Genomic DNA, 24,245 nt, shown 5'->3' with positions numbered 1-24,245 from the left:
TGCCTTTTTCATGTAAGTGCAGCCTCAGAGTTGGTATATACATATATATATATATATATATATATATATATATATATATATATATATATATATATGGATTCGTTTAAGAAGCTCGAAATACTGAAATATCGAATTTCAGTATTTTGAGCCCATAAAGTGGAAACCTTTAAAGAACGAAAACTCAGAAGTGCGAAATTCAAAATCTCACATACCAGAGATTTTGAATTAGCGCTTCTGGTGTTTCGCTATGGTTATGGATTCAGGTAAGTGTTTATGTGTTAAGGGTTTTGGGTAGGGGCTGTGGTGTGTGTTGGTGTGTTTTGTTACTGTGATATGTGTGTGTGTGAGGAGAATGTAGCTTGTGTGGTGGTATTTTATGTGATTTTGTATGTAGTGCGACCTCAGAGTTAGAATATTTAAGTAGGGGATTGTGGGGGGCACAGGGGGGTTTGCCCCCCTGCTTTTATGTAGGACATAGCTTGTGTTTGCGTGTGGGGAGAAAGGTGTGAGTTTGTGTACACCAGAAGCAGCGATTCAAAATCTCCGGTATGCGAGATTTTTAATTTCGCGCTTCTGAGTATTTGGTCTTTTCAGGTTTCCACTTTATAGCCTCGACATACTGAATTTTGATATTTCAGTATTTTGAGGATATAAAGTGAATCTATATATATATATATATATATATATATATATATATATATAGGTGTACATGCATATGGTTGACTGGTGAATGGGTGACTGGGTATGGCCGTGAGTAATGCGGCAACATCACAAAAATGCGATGCAAAATCCCATCCTCTTTTTGACCCATGTTAGCAGTTGTTTTAGGGTGTAGAGCAGTTGGAAATGTCGAATTCAGTGTTTTTACAACATTCCAACTGTCCGGTGTTACGGGATTTGCAGAGAAAAGTCAGTAAAATGTATAGTTGAGCAATGTGCGAGCGACCATATGAATATAAACCTGTATATATATATATATATATATATATATATATATATATATATATATATATATATATGCTTGTGCCTCATTGTAAAAATACTTAAAACGTCTTTTCCGTGAGACATTTTTAGCAAATGCAGTTAGTGGATTTTGATCCTCATTGCATTCATTTTTGTCCATTCATAGTGGAAGTGCTCAGAACATTTATGATCTCTTAATCTTGAAGGTTTAGGGCAGCCTTAACTCTGAAAACATCTATGGATGAATGGTTAAAGAGCTTGCTTGCTTTCATTTCGTGTGTGTGTGTGTGTGTGTGTGTGTGTGTGTGTGTGTGTGTTTATGTATACATTCATGCATGTGCATTTATGGGTTTATATGTGGTAGTGGCACTGGGCAAGCTGCCTGAAGGTAATATCCTCTTGACTTAGGTAAATAAATAAAAGTCAAAAACATTTTTGTATATCTTATTAATAAGCACAGCCCAATGCAAAAAGTATACTTTGAAGCATAGCTTATACTTTTCTTTGTCTTTGCATCTATCTGGGATCCCACAATAAGATTCTGCCACGTTAAAGATCATTCAAAAAGAGCTAGATCTCACTGTGCAACTGCAGTATAGATATTTTCTTGTATAAAGACATTTCCGCTTTTTACTCATTGCTTAAAGATGAAATCTTAATCAAATTCAAAACTGGTCTTCTAAATACATTAATTCATTGAATGTCTTGTATTTTATCAGTATTATTTGTGATAGTGCAGTCCATTAATATGCATCTCAGATTGCTTTTTTATGAAATTACAATAAATTTGCATTTGCTGTGTATGCACTTTGTTTGCTAAGCACTAAATCCTTATTTTTGTGACATTTTATTATTTCTTTTTCTACTGCTGAAAATGGTAATGTTAGAGCAGGTGTGCATGCTTCTGCTATGCTTTTTCTTCAATTTTTACTTTATTTTTACTTGTCTGTGTTCTGGTTTTTCTCTCCTTTTATTTTTCTTTTGCCTCAGTTGCTGGGACTGCTTCTTCCATAGAGACGAATGGTAAGTTAGCTTATAAGTAAAGTTTATTCAATGACAGGTGCGTTTAAGCTTCTATGTTTTTGCTTTTAAGGGATTTATATGATTTTGCTGGAGATGAAACTTTGCAACCATGGACTCTAACAGTCACATTTTAGACTTTATATCCCAAGCAACAATGAAGGCAAGAATGTTTTATCTGTTTCTGTGATGTAACACTTCTTAAGGTTGCCATTTTTCAGTGAGCTATACCTCCTATGGGTTGATTTATTGAACCCCTCACTAAAGTATATATATATGGTTTAATTTTGATGAGTTCTGTGCCTTTTGTCTGCATAAGAATAAATAGCTTAGCATGGGTTGATTCATTATAGCTTTTCCTTCACACAGGTAATTTGTGATATCAAATGGCATTAGCTGTACTTGGTCTACAGTTATCTGCCATCACTTTTTACCCAGATATGCTGGATTGCCTCACTGGTACACCTGTATTCAGTATTCTTCACAGGATCCTCCTATCAAGTTACATTTAGCTATCCTGTCACAGTGCACCAACAGGAACTAGCCTTGCAGCACACAGAAGCCACACAGATTAATCGGTTCATAGGTAGTTACTAGGCTTGTAGTCTATGGGATCATTGAGGAGCTTAGCCCAAATTACCAGTTACCCCCAAACACTGTCTGGTTAAGTAATTTGCTCAAGGTCACAAATTAGGTGCATATGGGCTGAGGGGAATCAAACCTCATGCCATAGGAGCTGCAACTCACAGCCCTCTGCACCAACTGTCAGGTACAATTCTTCTTCCACAGACTGTGACCTTCTACGTGTTTTATTAAGTCTCGGATGGTGCTATATGTCCCTACTGTTAGAATGCTGAAAAAATACCATTTGTGATGATGATGATGGTGAGTAGGAGGAGGATGGTATTGCTACAAGGGAGGCAAAGCCCTTTATTTTTCATTCTTTTAGTCTTACCCATTTGTTCCACTATTAACATGATATTTGCAGCAGTTGGCACAGTTGTAGGTAGTCTAGTACAATGTAGTTAGGTGCTGATGCTTACAGCTCCTTTGATAACTACTTCACACTCTCCTGCACAAAAGACTTGAGGATGCTCCGATTTCTTTCAAAAAAAAAAAAGCCAGTACTTTTGATGCTTAAACTTGATTCAGATCCTAGATTACTGCTGTCACAGATTACTGTTGTCACAGATGGTTGCCAGTGCCTGATTTTGCACCATATATCTAGATGACCTCATTCTGCTGTGTTTGCTTTCAGCTAGGCCTGCTTGTTGCCATTTGGCTGTTACATTCCACACAGTTTAGTTACAACGTGGTTTAACTTGTGTCAGATTGCAACTGTTTTCTTACTGCCAGCAAATGAACAATATAGACCACAAAATTCTAGTTTATAATCCCAACTCATTCTGCATACGCTGCAAATTGAAGGCATCTCTCCTTATTTAGACAGGGAAGATACAGCTCAATTCTCCTGAACTTTTATTACTGTTATACCATTCTAATACTCTAGCTAACCCATCATTTTTTGCTTTTGTTTGTCAGTAATGGTATAAGCTCTTTTACTTTTTTTGTATGTATTTGTTTCACTAGGCACTTACTGTTTGCTAAGTATGTACTTTCACCTGTAGCATTTGTAATGTCCTGCATTGTTGACAATTACTGTTGTAGAAACTGTCTGTGCAGTGTATTCAGTTTGTTCCTGTATCAACTTAATGTTGCACTTTTCTATTGTATATTACACTTTTGTTCTGTGAGCCTTGTCCAATGATACGGTCTAGTCAAAAAAGCAGACATGCATGCATTACACAAATTAAATTGTCTCTGTGTTAAAGATGCAGCTCTAATAGCTACTTTTTAAATATCTGGGTTACCTTCCAAACTGCTCTGTAAGCATCAATACCATCTTCCCTTATTTTATAACTGAGCAGTGTAGGCTTCTGTCTAAACAGTATATTCTGTACAAAGGCTTATATAAGGTTGTTTTCTTTTCAAAGTGATGCAGTCATTGAGCATGTCTTCTGTGCATCATAGAAGTGCTGTCTTACTTATTCAGTTTTTCCTGATCCATGAATGTATTTATTACTAAGTAATTAGAATGTAACTTAGAATGCAAGGAAAAAGGAGCCATGAAAACAAATTCTGTGATCTAGTATGAGAGCAGAGAGTGGCCTCACAGGTTACAGTGAAGAAGATGAGGTAGATGTTGTAACGCAGGTACCTGCAAAGCTTGATCGGTCTACTACAGATGAATGTAGATGGTACCATCTTAAAACCGAAATGAGTGGATCTGAAAGGTGGTACAATATGATCAGCAAGACATGAGAACACACTTCTTTTCTCATCAGCAATTTGATTCACAGGCTTTGCTGATTGTAATATGAGGTTTGTGACACAGTGTAGGTCTAGTTTAAGCTGCTACAGACAAACTTCCTTCATAAGTGTTTGCACTTCCTTCCTAGCTTTGCATCTTGGGGCTGTTTAAAACTCTGCATGTCAGTAAAAAAAGACTTTTTGATGGAGATGTATTTTAAGATGAATAATTAATTTTCTCAGCCATGTTGTATCTAATTACAGTTGTTGCTTCTAAGTGAACCTTCCTAATTATAAAGCAATCAGACAAAAATTCAGCATGCACCACGTAAGCTAATCCTATCATGTAAAAGGTTTTTGACCTAAATCAGCTGAAACATTCAAATCAGTTTTTCCTGTGAATCACTGTGGTTGACTGTGGAGTTTTTCCTTGACTACCACAGAGGCACACTTTGCCCTGTCTAAAAACATACATGTGTATATATACATATATGTTTGCATTGCCATAGCTAGAACATGAATCTTTGCTTTGCTTAAAGTAAACTTTGCCAGTGTTCTGTCAAGGAAACAAATGTGAAAGGCAAGTGTAACAAGGCCTGCACAGTCCCTCATCCTTCATTAGGCACTGAGTGCATCCTTATGACTGAGGCAAACACCGTTAGTCACCACTATCATCAATAATCTGCAACACTGGTTTTCAAGCTGTAATTAGCTGCTCAACAGCTGTGACTGTCTTGAGTCCCTCTGTGTTACTGAAACCTGGTTACATACTCCCACAATCATATTGCTGTAAAGAAGTAGGCTTTATTAGCATTACTGACCCCTTATTTAACTAAAAAGTATTAGTCAGCATGGAATCTAGGTTTTATTGCTGTTGTTAAAGAGTAATCCTTCCCTGCATTCTTTTGTCCTGTTTTTTTACAAAAATTGATTAATCGTTCTTGTTGCTCACCGTTCAAGCAGTTGTTCATTCAAGTTTCTGTCTATGTGTCGGACATCTGCTTAATTGGTTCAGGTGTGGTTCATGGGTGGCTTATCCTGAAATAAAGTAATACAGTAAGCACATCCAGAGAATGTGTAAGTAAATGCATATATTTTTAACATATGAACTTTAGCAGTGTGATCCTTTATAGAGCTAGATACAGCAAATAATATTTACTGACTTTAACCCATGCCTGACTTATTACTCCTTTTAACATCACAACTCCAACTGCACACTTCTCAATAGCTATAGTTCTCAGTCTCACTTTTGACTGCAGGCATTTTATATCCTCCTAAACATCTTGTTCAAGTGAAAGGATGGGAAGCAAAGGTCTAAATACACCACTACCAAAATGTTACATTTTTGTCATTGCAAACACTTTTCCTTCCCACTTCATCCATCCAAAGGCCCAAAAATAGGGACACATTTTAAGATACAAAATTGCTAGAATAACAGGATTTGTGTTAACATGCATTTTCTGAAGGATATGAAGTCTGAAACTCAAATGCATGTCATTATTTAGTGATTTTAATTTTTAAATCAACCCAGTGATTTGTCAACAAAATGCAGTTTTTATGAGGAATAGACCAAAAATATGAGGTAAAAGTCTGGACATGCTGTGAAAATCTGCACGGTTGAGAGGTATGACTGAAAGATGAAAGGCTCATAATGGCAGTTCAAGGTAGTGGACTGTGTACAAAATGGTTCCTATAATATGTAGATAAAAAATGAGGTATACAAACAAAGGCTGTTTATTGCAGAATTAGAAAGAGTTACATACCTTAAAGCTGGCTGTAATGTACTTATGTCCAAGGGTTTATGTACTGAAAGGTACAATAATGTGTCACCCTGATACAGTTAAAATAGCCCAGATGTTACAATATACAGATACCTGAGAAGCACTGGAAACATAAATAAACAAAAAGAATACTAAAAATGAAGACTTCATGATGACATAAAACTGTTCAGTGCTAGCTGTTAACAAAATAGAAAAAGCCAAGTACTCTTGTTGAATTAAAAAAAACAGATGTATTGACTTATTGAAATAACCACACGTAATGGCTGCATTGTTCATATCCAAAGAGACATACAATTATATAATATTAAAGTGTGCAAGCAGAAAACATATCAGTGTATTTTCAGTAGCCCTGGAGTCAAATTGGTTTCCAAAGAAGACATTTTAAACATATTACTATAAGATGTAATTTCAGTTAACACGATTTGTACTCCAGAAGGGGTCAGCCCTGTGTATGCAAAGGGTGCTGAGATGTAGGTATTTGGAAAACTTGAAATGCTGAAGCAGCAATGATTTTTTTTAATATGCCATGACTTAACAACATGGTCCTTTCTTCACACATCATTTTATCTGAGAGGCAAATCTCTGGAAATGGAATAGTTATCTACAACTAATGAGGTTACACTCTTGCAAAGACAAAATAATTAGGTAAATGTTTCTATATGCAATCATTTAGCCAAAGGACAGTAGAACATCTTAAAGCATGACACAGTCTATGTCTTCGGGCTTTTTAAGTACAAGCACACATTTGTAACTAACCAGCCCAGCTGATCATACAGAAAGTGTTGTCCAGTTCTGCATGTCAAAGGCAGCTGCATCAACTTCTCTCCTAAAGTCAAAGTACCTGAGACTGCTCTTTAGAAGGTAGTACTAAGAAGAATTCATAGGGAGTCCAAGAGAGAGATCAACAGACGCTGCTGCCTCAGACTGAGAGCACAGGAAATGTCAAAACTCCCACTTTAAGTGAATGCAGAATCAGGGTCACACAGAATATTTTGTCTCTGTTATTAAATCTTATGAGGACACAGACGGTATCACGGAAAAAGCAGCTCTGTCGAGAAAACAAAATCACACCAACATGTTAGCCCCTATGAGCCTGTATTCTGGTAAACTTAGAGAGAACATCGAGAATTGTATGTGTGTGTATATATATATATATATATATATATATATATATATATATATATAAATAAAAGAACTCACTAGATCTACTGTTCACCTACAGTGACACCTGTTTGGTTGAGAACATTTGGTCGATGCAAACAGATGGCCGACAGATATGTGCATCAACAGTTCATATTTAGGGGAATATTCCACTTCCCTGAGGACTGTGCGATGTTGGAGTTAGTATACATAATTAGCATTGAGTCCTAGGGGTGCAGGGGGGCTTGCCACCCCACAAAAACACTTGTCTTTGGTTAAATCATCTGCAAGGTAATTCTCAAAGCATGTGCAAACATGTCAGTTTTTGTTGTTTTGATATTTTTTTACATTGATCATCTGACTTTTATATATATATATATATATATATATATATATATATATATATATATGGATCTGTCTTTAAACAAAATTACGTTTAACCATATTGACTTACTCAACCCCACTTCTCTGAAGTTGCATTCCACCAAAGGCACGGACTGCCAAAATCCTTTCCCTGTGAAAGGAACCACTTGGCCACCATGGTGAACTTTGCCACTCTTCAGTGTAGTGTGATCTTGGAGTTGGTATGTTTAAGGGGGGGGGGCATGGGGAGGGATGCCACCCACTTTGGTGGGTTTACTTTTTTGTTTTGGTTAATTCCCATGGTGGCTAAATGGTTCCTTTCACAGGGAAAGGGTTTCTGCAGTCTGTATGTTTGGTGGAATGCAACTTCGAAGAAGTGGGGTCAGGTAAGTCAAATTTGGTTAAATGTAATTTCATTTAAAGAAAATAGACCCATTTATATATATATATATATATATATATATATATATATATATATATATATATATATATATACATATATATATATATATATATATATATATATATATATATATATATATATATATATATATATATATATATATATATATATATATATATATATATATATATATATATATATATATATATATATATGTATATCTTTTACTATCACAATGCTGGCGTGCACTTGCGGCTATGAAGTATTCGAACAACAGATGTTTGAATACTTCATATTCGACAGGTGATGTGAGCTGAGCGTTGCCATTGCGAATGGACTGTGCATTCGCAATTCTAACGTTCGCTCATGTGAGGGGATCGCGGTACAGTGCAGTTAGGGAAATACATCCCTTTCCTCACTGTAGTGCGATCTCGGAGTTGGAATATTAAGTTGGGGGGGGGCACAGCCCCCCTGCATAACTGTGTGTTTAGGATAGTTAGATAGGTAGTTACGGGACGGGTGGGAGTGCTGTGTATTGCTGAAAATGTCGCGAGCGACATTTTCGACAATACACAGCTGTTTTCGATATTAGGACAAATCGGAAATGTTCATTTCCGATGTATAAATTCGAAAATGCAGACACGTTTTGTTCTGATTTTCGAATTTATGATAGTAAACCATATATATATATATATATACATACATATATATATATATATATATATATATATATATATATATATATACACATATCTATGGATCTACTTCATTTAAACGAAAGTACGTTTAAACGAATTTGACTTACCCGAGCTGAATCCACCAAAGCAGCATTACAATGAATGAACAGACTGCTGAATTCCTTTCCCTGTGAAAGGAACCACTTGTCCACCATGGTGAATTATGCCCTCTCTTTTTAGTGCAATCTCAAGTTGGTATATTTAAGCAGGGGGGCATAGGGGGAAGAAGCCCCCCACTTTAGTGGACTTACTTTTCCTCCATTTTGGTTCATTACCATGGTGGCTAAGTGGTTCCTTTCACAGGGAGTCCATGCTTTCGTTGTAATGCAGCTTTGGTGGATTCAGCTCTGGTAAGTCAAATTCATTTAAACATACTTTTGTTTAAACAAAGTAGATTCACACATATATATATATATATATATATATATATATATATATATATATATATATATATATATATATATATATATATATATGTTTTGTTTACTTTTTCTGATTGTGGCTATTGTTTAACTATTAACAGAGACTGTAGACTCAATTACTACCAGGAAATATGACACTCTACACATTTGCACCTAGTTAACTACCAAACTGTACTCCAAAGGGAACAGGAAACAATAAAAGTCAGAATTCATACTGTAAATTTTGAGTGGGACAAGATTAATAGTAATATTAAACATAAGAAGCAGAATATTTTTGGTAATGTTACAACTTCAGGGGAACACTCATATTTGTTTTATGGTAAAGATAAATACCATGCTTGTACATAACGGTATGCATTCTACAAATACATATCGCCATTTCTAGCACTTGTTATTGGCTACCTGTTAAAAGCACAAAGTGCATGTGCTATATAAAACTGTTATCATGCCACATTGGGTAGTTTTTCTGAGTTTATTTTCGTATATCTGTTTTAACTTCATCAGTTATTCACTCACTGTTATTCAGTGATGATAATAAGACACAACAGAATGAAAATTGGTTGTATTGCCAAAACCATTATAATAACATATTTATCTGCAGCACCTCTTTCCTCACACTTTGAAAGCCAAAGTATTTTTTATGGTTATGAGATGGCAGTGCCGTTGGCAGAGAATCTAATAATCATTTGGCATACAACAGTGTATGGTGCCAAAAATAAAAATAAAAAAGAATCAGTACAGCTTTCTATTAACAGGGAATGTTCTCCATTGGAGAAAAGAATGCACTATCTGTTTTAAAGAATGAGAAGGGGAATTTTAATTTCCACCAGGTTTCTGTATCAAAATACGCAGAAGAGAAGCCTGATTGGGCTTCTCATTCAAACCATAATACTGCCCGTGTAAATGAACCCTAAATTCTCTAATGCATCTTTGAATTCTGGATAGCATCCATATTCTTGTAGTACAGCTTGTTCTGCCTGAACAGGTTCCTGTTGATGAGAAAGAAACGTGGTAGTGAACCATGTAACAGCTTAGGAATTTACATTTCCACCCAGCAAGTGGAGCTTGCTTTTTAAAAGAGAAGTATTCCTGTTTTCTAAACCCAATGCACTTTGCAAGCCTGCGAATTACATAAGCTGTGATGAAGTGGGAGAAAATGGGGCTACGGAAAAGCACTTACATATATATTACTAATTAATGGAAGCACTTATAACAAAATGCATTGTATCTCTGCAGGCATGTCAGCAATACAGATGATCAAAAATGCACATTGCTCAATTGATACTGATTGCAAAAAAAAGAGTATTATTTTGCGATCAGTGATAGACATGCAAGTGGATGGAAAAACAGATGACTAACTTGCAGACAGACATTGTCTACGTAGTGGTATTGTTAGGGAAAGGATGTCTTGTAACCTAGTGCATGGAGTTGGTCTTAGGGGGAGAATTAGGGATAGGCTAAGGGTAACACAGATGAGTAACTGTAGAGCAGAGAGTAGTATTAACATCTGCATTCTGTTTCCTGTGTAGTCCTGAGATGAATGCATATGGAATGTCGGAGGGGTAGAATGAAGAGACTGTGCTGCAAACTTGGAGAATTGTTTACAATTGAGTCACTTACATTATATTTGCATTTGTTACGTTGCAACACCAAAATCACCATGTTACTCTTTACCAAAATAAAAGATGCAGTGACTAGGTGTTGAGTAAGTGTGAGTGAGCTTGATGATTTTTGGGCGGATCAGATTGTTTAAATTTTATCTGCTTTACTATTGATAGGTGGTAGTTGGTGCAAAGGATTAATGCTGTGAGCTGTATGTAGTTCATGGGGTATAAGGTTTGATTCCCTCAGCCCTCATTTACCTACTGCATGACCTTGACCAAGTCACTTAACTAGATGGTGCTTCCTGGTCACCCATGAAAAGAGACTGTGTATCCAGTGGACCCACTTGGGTAACAAATGGGTATCGTTATTATTATGAACAAAATAAAATAGGAATGTCTCAAAGAGTAAATTGGGGACAGCCTATGTATTTCTCAAGTACAGTTATGGTAATGCTTTATTTTAGGCCATAAACTTTCCTGTTCTCAGTGATAATTCCTGAATTTCAAAATGGTGTGTCAGTTCTACCACACATATACACGGACAGTTAGTTGATTGCTCAAGAGGAATAAGGTTCTAATAGAAACTCCTCACAAGTGTGTTACATCCTACTAATTATAAGTATTGTGAGACAGGGTCTGAATCCCTCAATCTGAAAATTAATATGTGATTCTACCAAAAAAGTGTGAAGTTTGAGCTTGTAGTTTTAAAATGTTTTTGCATGGGGTCTATATACCCATAGATAGATCCCAGTCCTCAGTTTGCATTTACATTTTCATGGCTCAAGGGATTGCAGTTATGACCTTTGAACTTTTAGTCATCAGCCGTTACATTTTTTAAGCCCTACTGACCATCAAGCTCTCCATCTGACACCCAGAAGACCCATTTGCTCCTCCATATGCTGACAGCTTAACCCCCCTTATTTCCTCAGTTAATGGAAGTGGGGTGGAACACTAAATGAGGGAGGTGGCCAATCAGGCCTGTTCATTTCCTGACCAAGGTGAGTGGGAAGATTACCCCTCCCCAGTTGAGGCGGGAATCTAGTCAGTCCATTCATTCTCTTCAGAGTTGCAAGGTGGGGGGGGCTGGTAGAAAGCCATCATCTGTGCAGTGTACCTGGATACCACCCACAAGTGTAACAACACACCACACTGGCTATGATATGCCACAGTTACTGCTGCCGTGGGACAATGCTTGCATACACCACACACACACACACACACACACACACACACACACACACACACACACACACACACACACACACACACACACACACTCACACACACACACACACACACACACACACACACACACACACACACACACTAGACCAGACACCCTAGATTGCTTTACAGCAAACATGATTGCATCCTGAGCCATAGTGCTCCATACAAGATTTCTGTGTTCCTGTTGTGGTAAACATTGCAGCAGTTTGGCCACCTCCCACCTCCTCCAGATAGGTGAGCTGGTGTTGACTACTTACTCCCAACCTCTCTCCTGGATCTTCCAGTTTTCCACGTGGATAATTCAGCTTAGTCTATCTGGAATGCAATCAAGGTTTTATGACTCTGTTCCAGAGAGCCAGGCCATTCAGTACATTTTTACTATCTAAACAGTACTGTGTTTTGTAAAAGACTCACAAACAGAAATGACTAGAAATATAAAACTATGTGAAATACTTAGTTACACCTACATGTAAAGATACTGAAACAGTTATGAATAGTGTCATGATCATGTAAAAAGTATCAGTTTTGTAGTGACGATAAAGTGTAAATTAAAGGCAAAGTGTTTTTTTTTTGGTTCTTTGCTGTTGCTGTAGGTGAATTCTGTTCTGCTAATCAACTCTGGAGATCAAAAGCATGTAAATAAAGTAAGGTGTGTGCGTGTGTGCGTGTGCGTGTGTGCGTGTGTGTGCGTGTGTATGTGTGTGAGTGTAAAAGAGTGTGTGTGTGTGTGTGTGTGTGTGTGTGTGTGTGTGTGTGTGTGTGTGTGTGTGTGTGTGTGTGTGTGTGTGTGTGTGTGTGTGTGTGTGTGTGTGTGTATGTGTGTTTTTGTCTTTCATTTGCCTGTTTTCCAAGCTACAACAATACTTTGGCAACCAGGGCCATTTGGCTGTACAGTTTGGCAGTCTTACTTCCTTACTTTTGGGAAAAGTGAAGTGAATTTTGAAAATACTGACCGATAGACAGATAGTATATAATTTTGGAAGGACTGATAAATTCAAAACATACATAGGCTTGTTGATGACATTCACTGAAAGTACACAGCAGTCTTTTTTTTCCATTCTGGATAGTTTTGAGGATGTAGAGGAAATGTCAACTTTACTTAGGGGGTACCTCTTAATATGGGTTCTAGTGAAACTGACTTCAGCTAAAGAAACCAAGTAATAACTCTTTTAATGAGATTGTTGAAACTGGTAAGAATCATGTTGAGCCAAAATTATTGTTTGTTGTGGAGTTATCTCTTCCAACCAGAAAGTGAAATCTTTGACACAGACTATAGCAGAATCAAACCACTGTACAGTGAATTACAACTCTGGAGTGGATTTGTATTAAGTGCTGCTGGACTCTTGTGTCAGTAGGATTCAGAATGATGCTTGTTAAAGGACAGTTTTATCAGAAGCCTGTTAGTATTGGCTAAAGCATGCAAAACTGCTAAAGAATGCAAGTTCCTGAAAAAAGGGACACATCAGCTATACAAGATGCCTGCCTTTGCTGCAGGTATACAAAACGTAAGAGTTTCTTACTATCTAAACAGTACTGTGTTTTGTAAAAGACTCAGACAGCTGCTGCATGCTACCATTGTGATACCAATGATAACAGCTTCAGGAATCACAAGTTTAAAGATGTAAAATGTTGTGTTTGTGAAAACACTAGCTATATTCAAAGGGCATATCACATGAGAAAGTAGCCCAAGCTGATAGGCAATTAAATAATTAAAGAAAAGTACATATGGGCTGAAGAAATACAGCAAAATTTACACAAGTGCACTCGTGAGAGTCTTCATATGAAATGTGAATTTATAGTGACAGGTAAGAAATACAAACTGACATGCAACAATGGTTCAGTAATACCAGAAGTGCTGTATCATGCAAAGTTCTCTAATATACCCCTTAAAAACAATCTAATATTTAAGGGCTACTGGGCAAATTGTGCCATTGTTAGTCCAGGTTGCCACAGTAGCATACAATGGAGAGAAAACAGGGACACTGCTGGTGTTAGTGGTTGATGAAGACATATCCAGCTCTACACAGATGGAACCGGCTGTGAGAGTTAATGCTGAAATGGTCATAAATCGTACAGATAAGCCACATGTAAACTATAGGGCTCCATACAATTTTAAATGTCCCAGATTTTCTTGTCGATTTGCTTAAGGAGTAGGTGTACACATTACACAGACAAGAGGGATAGAGTTCTGGAAGACCTGACCATACTTTTCAAGCTCAGTAAAAGCCATCCCCCATTTTTGCCCACGTAAGAAGACACGGACAATAAGATGGACAGATATGAAAATGAAAACATTACTCCTTTGAAGCACAGCCAAGAGGATTATCCTCTAGTAAAAACAAATGAATTTGCTTTCATGGAGATCAGTAGTGAATTATTAGTCACACTGCTAGTACAGAAACACCTATAGACTTGTATAGCAGAATTAGCATTAGAACTTAATGGTGACACCATATTTTCCAAACTGTCTCAGCAGCATATTGTTGGATGACCAGATAGATAGATAAATATACAAATATTAACTCACACATTGCAATATATGAACACTGTCATCTGCCTTCTAAAGTCAATGCTGCAGAGAAAATAGAAAAACCTGGCAAAAGACTTACAGATGGCAGTATTTTCATATATATTTGTTGATGTCCTGTCATACAGAAGATGATCATTTTGGTAAACCTAAACTGAGTGTTGCATTCTTTTCAGGAACATGGTCTTCAAGAGATATGTTTAGTTGGAAAGCGGGCTGTTAATTTCTAAATTGTGTTTTGGCCAGCACAGGTATTTCTTTGTCAGACAAGGGGATAGATGTTGAAAGGAACACCAACTAGCACAGACTACTGTGAAAGACATTTTAGATTTCCTTTATGTATGAATTATTATGTCAGCATCTTCCTAATGAAAGGATTATGCTAACACTGTTGTATCATGTGCTGTAGGCAAAGGTTATTTGAATGTACATCAGTGCTGAAATTGACACTTTCAGCAAATGTAAAGACCTGTTTGTGGACATCATGACCCAAACCTGCACTAACCTTAGTATGTATATCTTGACATACAGGATAGAAGGAAGTCATCCATCTTAAACTTGCTTTTGTAGGAGAAACAACTGTGTATCCATTACACATTGTTTTATCCATTGACTGAAGTATTCACAAATGGAGATGGTGGACATTCTGATTTTTGTAGTTAAAAGGTTTCTTCACTACGTGTGATGAGTACTCCTTCGCTCTAACAAAAACACTCCCACGCCCCTTCTCCCACTGGCTAACACTCTACTCTGGAAAAATACGCATATTTGAAAAATGTCTTCCTATTATTCTTTTTTATTCTTCCTCTGTCGTGTTGACTAATAATATCAGTATTTGTTCCATATCTAAATACACATGTACCTTACTAGTGTGTTTTCATCTTACTTCAATAATTATGTGACTTATTGGACTGTATACCACTTACTTGTATTGTATATTTCATGCTACTATTGTACTCCATAAGATTTTTTTGTACCTGTGCTGTTCAATTTATAAATGTATTGAAGAGCTTTTCTCCCTGAGCCTCTGCTGAAAACAGGCCTTTGGCCCAGTCAGACACTTCTGATAAGCAAATGTAAATAAATAATAAATAAATAACAACAGACCATGAGCCATTAACTTAGCATGTGTGAAGAGAATAAGAGTTTCCCTATGATATTAGCAGCACATTTTCTGAAGTAGTCTTGCACTGCCAGCCTAGGACTATGACATTAAATAGAATGCATCTAATAAACAGACTGTCCTATTTTCCCTGCTGTATGCCCAAGATGCTGACACTTAAGATGTTGCAGAATGTGCCATTACTATTTTTAATGACTTTTCTTGGACGCAGCTTTTAATGCTGATTAAGTACCTCTTGCCATTTGAACTGATGCACTAATGTAACAAGTGTACCGTTACATGATAGAGATCAGATGAGTCATGAAAAGGACAGCATGAGTCCCACATACAAAATGAAACCAGAAATCTCTGTGCAAGATTATTGGGTGCTATGAAAAATACTCAACCCTGCCCAAAAATATAAAAAAATGCAGTGTTACAAGACCTGCATGCACTATAATCAGGAAGGATGAAGATGAAATATGCACGCAAGTACATCTTGTGAGTTTGTCTTGTTAAAGAATTTGCAAGGCTTATGAAGGAGTATGAGATTTACTTATTTATTTATTTATTTTTTATTTATTTTACATTTGTTTAGCGGGAAAGTCTGACTGGGCAAAGGTCCTTTTTAAGAGGAGGTCTAGGGAGAAAAGCTCCAAATACAGAGGCTACTTTTTACAAAAGACAGTTGGTATCATACATAACATACATACATACATTCCTACGTCTATTGATTATAACATTGATAAGCAGATTATATTCACAAACAGAATTTAATTCTAGTCTAATTGGATTTTATATATATATATATATATATATATATATATATATATATATATATATATGGGTCTACTTTGTATAACCGAACTTCCGATTCACCGACACACAATTTACCGACCCCAAACAACCGAAAACACACAACACCGACAAACACCAACAACTCAAAAAAACGAACACCATTACAATGACACAAAAAACGTAAACTACACATCGCACACAATAACACATCCACTAACCTTAACCTAAACCCTAACCCTAACGTCCGACACTACCGCACACTTACCCAACCCGCACCCTAACCCTAACTCACTTAACCCACCCCTAAACCTCAACACCGTCACTATCGCACACTTACCCTACCTGCACCCTAACCCTGACTCACTTAACCCACCCTAAAACATTAAGCCCGTCACTATCGCACACTCACTCCACCCGCATACTAATCCTAACACACTCAACCCTTCCCTACACTACATTACGTCACTATCACACACTTACATTACCGGAACCCTAAGTCCGACACTACCGCACACTCACCTTTCCCACACCCTAACCTAAAATCCCTCACTATCGTACACTTACCTGTCCGCTCCCCAATCCTAAGTCCGTCACGATTGCACACTTACCGGATCGTGCTCACACATTGCCGTTGTCGGTCTTTCGGCTGTCGGAATATCGCCTTTTCGATCACCTACCTGTTCGGTCGTTCCATCTCGATCTTCTGGGTGTCAGTGAAGTGGCGGTTCAGTTATTCAAAGTAGACCCATATATATATATATATATATATATATATATATATATATATATATATATATATATACTTATTTATTTATTTTTAATTTCTAAGGTAAGGATGAAGTATGAGTTAATGAACACGTAGGTGAGGGGCAGCTGTGAGCAAAGGTGCAAAGGAAAAGATATATTAAGGGGAAATAATATTTTGATAGTGGAGGAGTTGGTGGAGAGCAGTACAAGCATAAAACAGGGTATTCAGCAAACAAGTGCTGGTATACAGAAGATAGATATTAGGCTATGTTGTGTAGGAAGGTGGGATGCATGCGATCTTTAAAACAGAGCTAAAATCAGCATGCTAAGTCTGTTTCATCCATGTTTATTTCAGGGAATGTGCTGGAAAAAACTCCACATTGACTTTAGAAATAAATTTTGTAACAATATAGTCTTTATCATAAATGTGTACTCAGAATGGTTAGAATTTTTCAGGACCCCCATCATAATATCCCAAGTACTCCCATTTCAGAGAAATCCTGTTGACCCATTGACAGCACTATAACTGAGTGCTGTCTGATCGATGCAAAAAGAGTGAAATGAGTTTTGCTAACAGTGGAGTCTTCTTTTTTCTCCATTATTGTGCGACCTTTGAGTAGGTATATTTAAGTTCGGAGATGTGAGGGGGTGTCCCCCCACATTTAGGCGCAGGGGTGCTTGCCCACTGCAAAAATACTCACCTCTGACATTCATCAAAAGTTATTTTGCTTTTTTTTTTTTTTTTGTGTCGATCAGACACCACTCGATTAAAGTGTTGTTTGATGGTTCAACATGTATCTATTTCACAGTATTCCTAGCATGTAGGTTAGCTAAAGAAAACACAGACAGAAAAGTTACTTCACTACACATAAATTGTTAATAGATGTTTAGAAAGTAAAATGGAACTCTTTAGTTTGGTTACTGGTATTGGACATCTTGCTTCAAAGAAATGAAAATTTTGTGAGATTTTCAAATCAGGCATGAAGAAGCTCATTGTTACTAAACAGTCTGTTGATGACTGACTTCATTTGATTTTGTTTTAGTGCTATACTTGACCAAATTATACAGGTCATTATTATTTTGCTGACGTGTTTCAAGAGAAGCATTTTATTATTTGTTTTTTATTTAAGTCTGTCTTGGGATGAGTCAATTTTCAGCGGAGTACCAGGGAGAAATAGAGCACCCGGAGAAAACCAACACAAATGCAGGGAGGACATGCAGACTCTGCTCAGAAGCTACCCCAGCCAACAATCGTACCGGAGAACCACTTGTTGTGAGGTGATAGTGTTAACCACTGCACCACTGCACCATCCAAATTCACACAAGACTGGATTTTACTAAGCTCAGTATAAAAGAGTCCACAAGAAGCAACATTTATAGAAGTCCATTGTGATGGTTGTGCTAATGACAGGCCTTTTGAAGTAGAAGGCACCATGTACTTCTGAAGCACCACTCAACACATATCAGATGGTTGCATCCTAGTTTTGGAAGGTATTGGATTTGACCAGCATTTTGAAGAGCCTAAAGTAGTGCCATCAAAATGACAAATTTCGTGACAGTCTGTCAAGATGCATACTTTAAACTTTCATGTTTGCTTGATGGTCGCCTAGAACATCACCTGAACCTGAAGTGTTGAGAAATCAAGCATGTAATAAGCAATGATAGTTTTCTTGTACTGCTGTTTAAAATGTCAGAGTGCATCTAGTCACAGCAGAAGTCGTTACTTATGGTGTGGAGTTCTGCGTATCAAAAAGAGTGATGAAATGCCAAGGCATTAGCTTGATACTGTTGACTATAAATACTATTAAATGACGTAGTTAGATAATTTGTTTCTTTGAAAACGTTTTAAAGGTTATTGATGACAACAGTTTCAAGGGAACATGCTATAGCTGGTCAGGAGTCAGTAAGCTATAATTTCTTGACTTAAAATAAGGGGAAGCAAAGTAGTATATGTTTGCACTTTATTGTTGGTCAGAAGGGAATAAGCTGTTAAAAGCTAAGCTATATTTGCTTTTCTGTGTGGTCTTATATCAATATTGATTCTTGTAATAATATGATCTCTGCAAGAATTTTTTTTTTAATTGAATCTACACTGAGCATTTTTCATTATGCCCTAGACACAAATGGGCACCTAATTATGTTGGGATGTATCCAGGAATTTTTGTAATTATACACCGACTTCCATACTTTCATGAGAGCCATTAAGGAGAATAGCCAGAAAGTTAGGATTTGTACACCAAACTCCTGTGCTGGTAAATCACTGCCTCTATAGCACCACTGACCACTGTCCCCATTTAATGTTATAAATGTTAAATGTGGAATTAAAATGTAGCACATATAATGGCCACTGACCACTGTCCCCATTTAGTGGTATATATGTTACATATGGAGTTAAAATGTAGCACATATAATAATTGGGGAGCTAGTAATATAAAAAACATATCACTGTGGATGCATATCTTCATTGCTGGCTCATTTATGACCTTTTAGTGTTACTTACTTTCTCAAAACTGAGATTTTCAATGTCTTTGCAGTGAGAAAATGTTGTCCTCTTAAAATTAAAACCATGGCTTCCATGGTATATTCTTGGCCAGACCTATGGGTCATCATGGTTATGAATCCTACCTTGTCAGTTATAACTAGACTGTAATACTATGCTGGACAAATGACTTCATTCTTTCCCAAACCTGAAATGTAGCTTTGTGACTGCTCATATTTTCTGTTACAAGTTTAACAAACATTACTGGGTTCTGTTTTTTTAATCTTTCATATCTCTTTCTAGCCTTTGTTTTATTTTTTTTTGTTTATTTTCAGTGGGTTTGCATCTGCTATCATGCATTGTTTATCTAGTTTTATGCTTGTGCCAGATATGTTGTAACTGTAAAAGCTCATAGAAAACTGAAACAAAGGATAGCGGAGGTTGTGACAGACATCTGAAAAAGTGAATCCCAGTACTGTTTGTTTAAACAACTAAAGGAATAGAGGGTTGGTAATGATGTTACATTTTAAAATATACAAAGAATGCTTTCAGATGTTTGCTGTAGTAATAGAAACAAACAGAATGGTGGCATGATGTCTGTGTTATATAAGGACCTATTTGTTTGGAGGCCTTAATTAAAATGTTCATTGCAATCCCACTTAAAACTATAATACCAAATAAACCACTTTTTGTTGTAAGTTGTGCAATAATATAGATATGCAGTTGTACTTTTCCTAATCACTTTACTACTGAGTATTTTTTGATAGCATGCATATTCTGCAGAATATGAAGTGAAACTCGGTTGTCTAATATTATGTAGTGACTTCAGTCATCAGTGATTTGCCAGAAGAAAGCAAATTTTATGAGGAGCAGAACAACAGTGTGAGGCAAAAATCTTGACATTCTGAAAAAATCTGGACAATTGAGATGCGTGTTTAGAAATGATGCATGGACACTCAGCTGTAAAATATCATTGGGGGGGGGGTTCTAGGTCTAATGGGGCTCTCCTTCCTGTTCCAGGGGTTCATTCATTCCATCCAGGTGTGAGAGACAATCATCCCTGGACAAATAGGTGCCCTATAGCCCATTTGGTTCCTTCTTGGGACCATTAACAGTTTATTAATTTGCCTGGAAAGTGACGGTGTGGTGTTTAGGAGCAGGCCAGATGCTGCTCCTGTTGCAGTCCCTGTTGCGTCCCTTCCTGTCACCTCTTAAGTAGGCACCTTGTAGTCTCTGCAGTGTCATAGGTGCTTCTGCAAATGCTGTTACCCAAATGCAGTGGGACTGTAACCACTACTTCAGCATGAGTCTGGTCATATTTAGGGCATCATCCCTGTATTCCATGGGGTCAGCGTATTTCGGTTTTATTTTATGTATTTTCCTGTTTCTATTCCACTTTTATCTCACAAGAAACCTGTCACATCATCTTTAAAATTCACTCTTTGGTACTGAGAGATGCATGATGGGACACTTCCAGAATGTACATCATTAATATTATTTGAAGCTCAAAGTACTAAATTAAGTGTTATTTTCACTTTTTGCTTTGGTCAAACCTGTAATCTGCAAAACACGTTAAATAATGCATGATTAAAACTCATTCCCTCCAGTACAGCTCTTTTGATTGTGCGCCTTTAACTCCTAGTGGGCGTGGCTTGAGCCTTTAAAAAATAAAGTTATCACCTTACAATTCTAACAAATACTCATTGACATAGGTCAAATATCAATACAATTGTGTTTGTCATCATGTATGCTTCAAGATAAAATATTCTGATACCTTGCACAGGGCATGATTTTGGAATTATTAATGCAAATATGAACAAGCAATATTTAATGCCTAGAGGAGCAGTAGGAGGTAACTGCAGATGCACCTGGAGGCGTCACTCGGATGTAATGGAGAAGGCGGAAAGAGAACCTCTTTCAGCCATGTTTCGAAGGCAAAATCTGAAATAAAATAATTCTAAGTCTCATAAATCGCAACTTCAGCTTTACTGCTGGTTTCACTAATCTTCTTGATTTCCTTTCCACATGAAAGACAGAGAAGGCCTTTAATGAGAGCCGAATCCATATTATTCTGCTTCGGCTGTATTATCTATGACCATGTCCAGGTCTCTTGTGTGTGTGTGTGTGTGTGTGTGTGTGTGTGTGTGTGTGTGTGTGTGTGTGTGTGTGTGTGTGTGTGTGTGTGTGTGTGTGTGTGTGTGTGTGTGTGTGTGTGTGTGTGTGTGTGTGTGTGTGTGTGTGTGCCTACATGTTTGTGAGAGCACATGCATGTATGTACATTTGTGTATGTGTGTACATCTGTGTGTATTTGTGAGCTCATTTGTGATTTTGCTTGTGTGTATGTCTGTGTCGTGTGTATGTGCATGCATTTGTATATGTGTGTGTGTGTGTGTGTGTGTGTGTGTGTGTGTGTGTGTGTGTGTGTGTGTGTATGTGTGTGTGTGAAACTTGTTCCTTTTCTGTCAAGTCTTTGATACTTGTGCAGATCCTTGTCTGCATATCCTGTTGCACAGTGTTGTACTCCAAGGGATGTTCTTCAGTCCTTTATCCAGTGGGGTTGGTGTTCGCCATTCAGTCATGTGAACCTGAGCCCAACACCTCTTTGCAGCTAGTCATTGAACCTATGCCTGTATATCAAGACAAAGTTTAATCCTGTTTGCTTCTATTGACTGGGCTGTTTCTATGCTTTGGCTTAGAATCTGCTGGCAGTCACTGTGGTGGTAGTTCCTTATCCTGGGAGTCTGTGTATTTTTTATGGCAGTGTTCACCAATCCAGGGAGTCCTAAACAGGAATATCACAATTTGTACTATGTGACCCAGTACTGGCAGCACTTCTACTGGACCAAGGACCTTTGCCAGTCCTTAACCATAGTTATTTTTATCGGAAGTGAGGCCAGACCATTTGGGATGTAACTTCTATGCAATCTAATTTTAGTACAACTTATACTAACCCAATGGTACTAGTCCCATCACAGATTTTTCAGGTGTATATTATTTCATCAAATGGCTATTTAGCAAATAGCCATTCGTCGAACACCTATTTAGTGAAGCCACTCTTCATCAAATGGCAAATTATAAGTAGGGCAGACAAGTAGTTGGCCAACGAAGTGACCACAAAAATAAATAAATAAAGTTTACAACCTGCCAAGGTGGGGGGGCTATGTCCCCCACACCCCCAATGTGGGGGTTGTGCCCTCTACCCCCCCTAACTAAATATACCAACTCCAAGATTGCAGTACAGTGGGGAAAAGGACAAATTCCACATGATGGCCAACATCTGGTTTGCCCTAGTTAAAATTCGCCGTTCGATGAACAGCGGCTTTGCTAAATAGGTGTTTGATGAATGGTTATTTGCTGAATAGCCATTTGACAAAATATATAGACCCAGATTTTTCTTCTCATTGCCACAAAAGATAATGACTTGCCCTAATTAATGCGTGTCACCAAACTTTACAGTACTTCTGCATGTGTACCTGCTGCAGTATAGGTGTCTTTATTTATAATATCTTTTCCTCCTGTGGTGATTTGTGTTAAAATGTTTAACCTTCATGTGTTTGTGCATTATCCTGTGTGGATGCAACAGCAGCATAATAAAAAAGAAAGAGTTTTGTACTAAGTGCCTTGATCAGTGTCCTTCTCACTGAAAAAAATTCTGGAAGAAGGTAACATCAGTAACTCGGAGCAAAAGCTGAACATTAACAGAGATCAGAAAATGTATCTAAATTTAGATAGTGTGAGTGGAATTCTTAAGTTACAACTTTTAAGATGTTTAATTAAAGGTAGCTGGGGGAGGCAGGACCACCCCAACACATACATACTCATGTAAACTGTCCTGTACATCCATACATGCAGACACACACACGCACGCACACACACACACACACACACACACACACACACACACACACACACACACACACACACACACACACACACACACACACACACGAGTACATGTTTCTTCATAAAAGTTTGCATCTGCAGAGTGGCTAGATGAGTGTTAGACCTCCACACATCCAAGAATGTCAGTCATACATCTCCCTAACTAGAAAAAGGTAAGCTAGTAGTACATGTATGTTCTTTTGTGTGGAACAGGAACATAAGAAAGATTTTTGTGACTACTTTACTTTGGGCTTCTGCTGTCAAAGAGTTAATATCACACTGTCTTGTTACCGAAACAATGACAGCTAAACAGGAAGACTTTCTATTATGGTTAATCCTCTCTAATTATGACACAAAATAATAATAGGGAATGAATATCTGACATTGGGTACAGAGGGCTAAGGCTCTAAGCTGTAGCTTGATTGATTCCTCCAACCTTCATTTGCCTACTGTGTGACCTTGATCAAGTCACTTAATCAGCTCCCTATTGAAATGTTGACATTCAGAATGCCAAGTAATGAACCCCCCCCCGAAAGCATTGGGGAAGAGTGACTTTCTAAAGTAACTTACTTTTGCAGGACAGCAACCCCCCCCCCCCGAACTTATATATACCAACTTCATGATCACCATACCATGGAGAAAAGAGAATATTTCAAGAAATGGCATCACGGACTTAGTATATGTAAGTCTGATCTTTCACCCATTTAGTCTGTGTATTTCAAATGGTTACCCACTTAACC

General features: G+C 37.4%; 1 protein-coding gene across 15 annotated transcripts in view; it reads left to right on the top strand.

Moving 5' to 3' along the window:
* ADGRL3 (adhesion G protein-coupled receptor L3) overlaps positions 1-24,245 on the top strand; it is a 3,684,852-nt gene that overhangs the window by 1,889,805 nt on the left and 1,770,802 nt on the right. For 14 of the 15 annotated variants that reach the window (XM_044060915.1, XM_044060917.1, XM_044060910.1 and 11 more), the window contains one exon: positions 1,954-1,986. The exons of the other annotated variant lie outside the window; for it this stretch is intronic. In XM_044060915.1, coding sequence (XP_043916850.1) covers positions 1,954-1,986 — 33 coding nt within the window. The remainder of the gene's footprint in view (positions 1-1,953; positions 1,987-24,245) is intronic. 15 annotated transcript variants of the gene reach the window in all.

This window comes from Protopterus annectens, chromosome 2.part0 (assembly GCF_019279795.1).
Source record: "Protopterus annectens isolate FY-2018-M chromosome 2.part0, PAN1.0, whole genome shotgun sequence".
NCBI classification, from domain to species: domain Eukaryota; kingdom Metazoa; phylum Chordata; order Ceratodontiformes; family Protopteridae; genus Protopterus; species Protopterus annectens.
The sequence above is the reverse complement of the archived record's forward strand: the minus strand, read 5'-3'. Positions and strand labels throughout refer to the sequence as shown.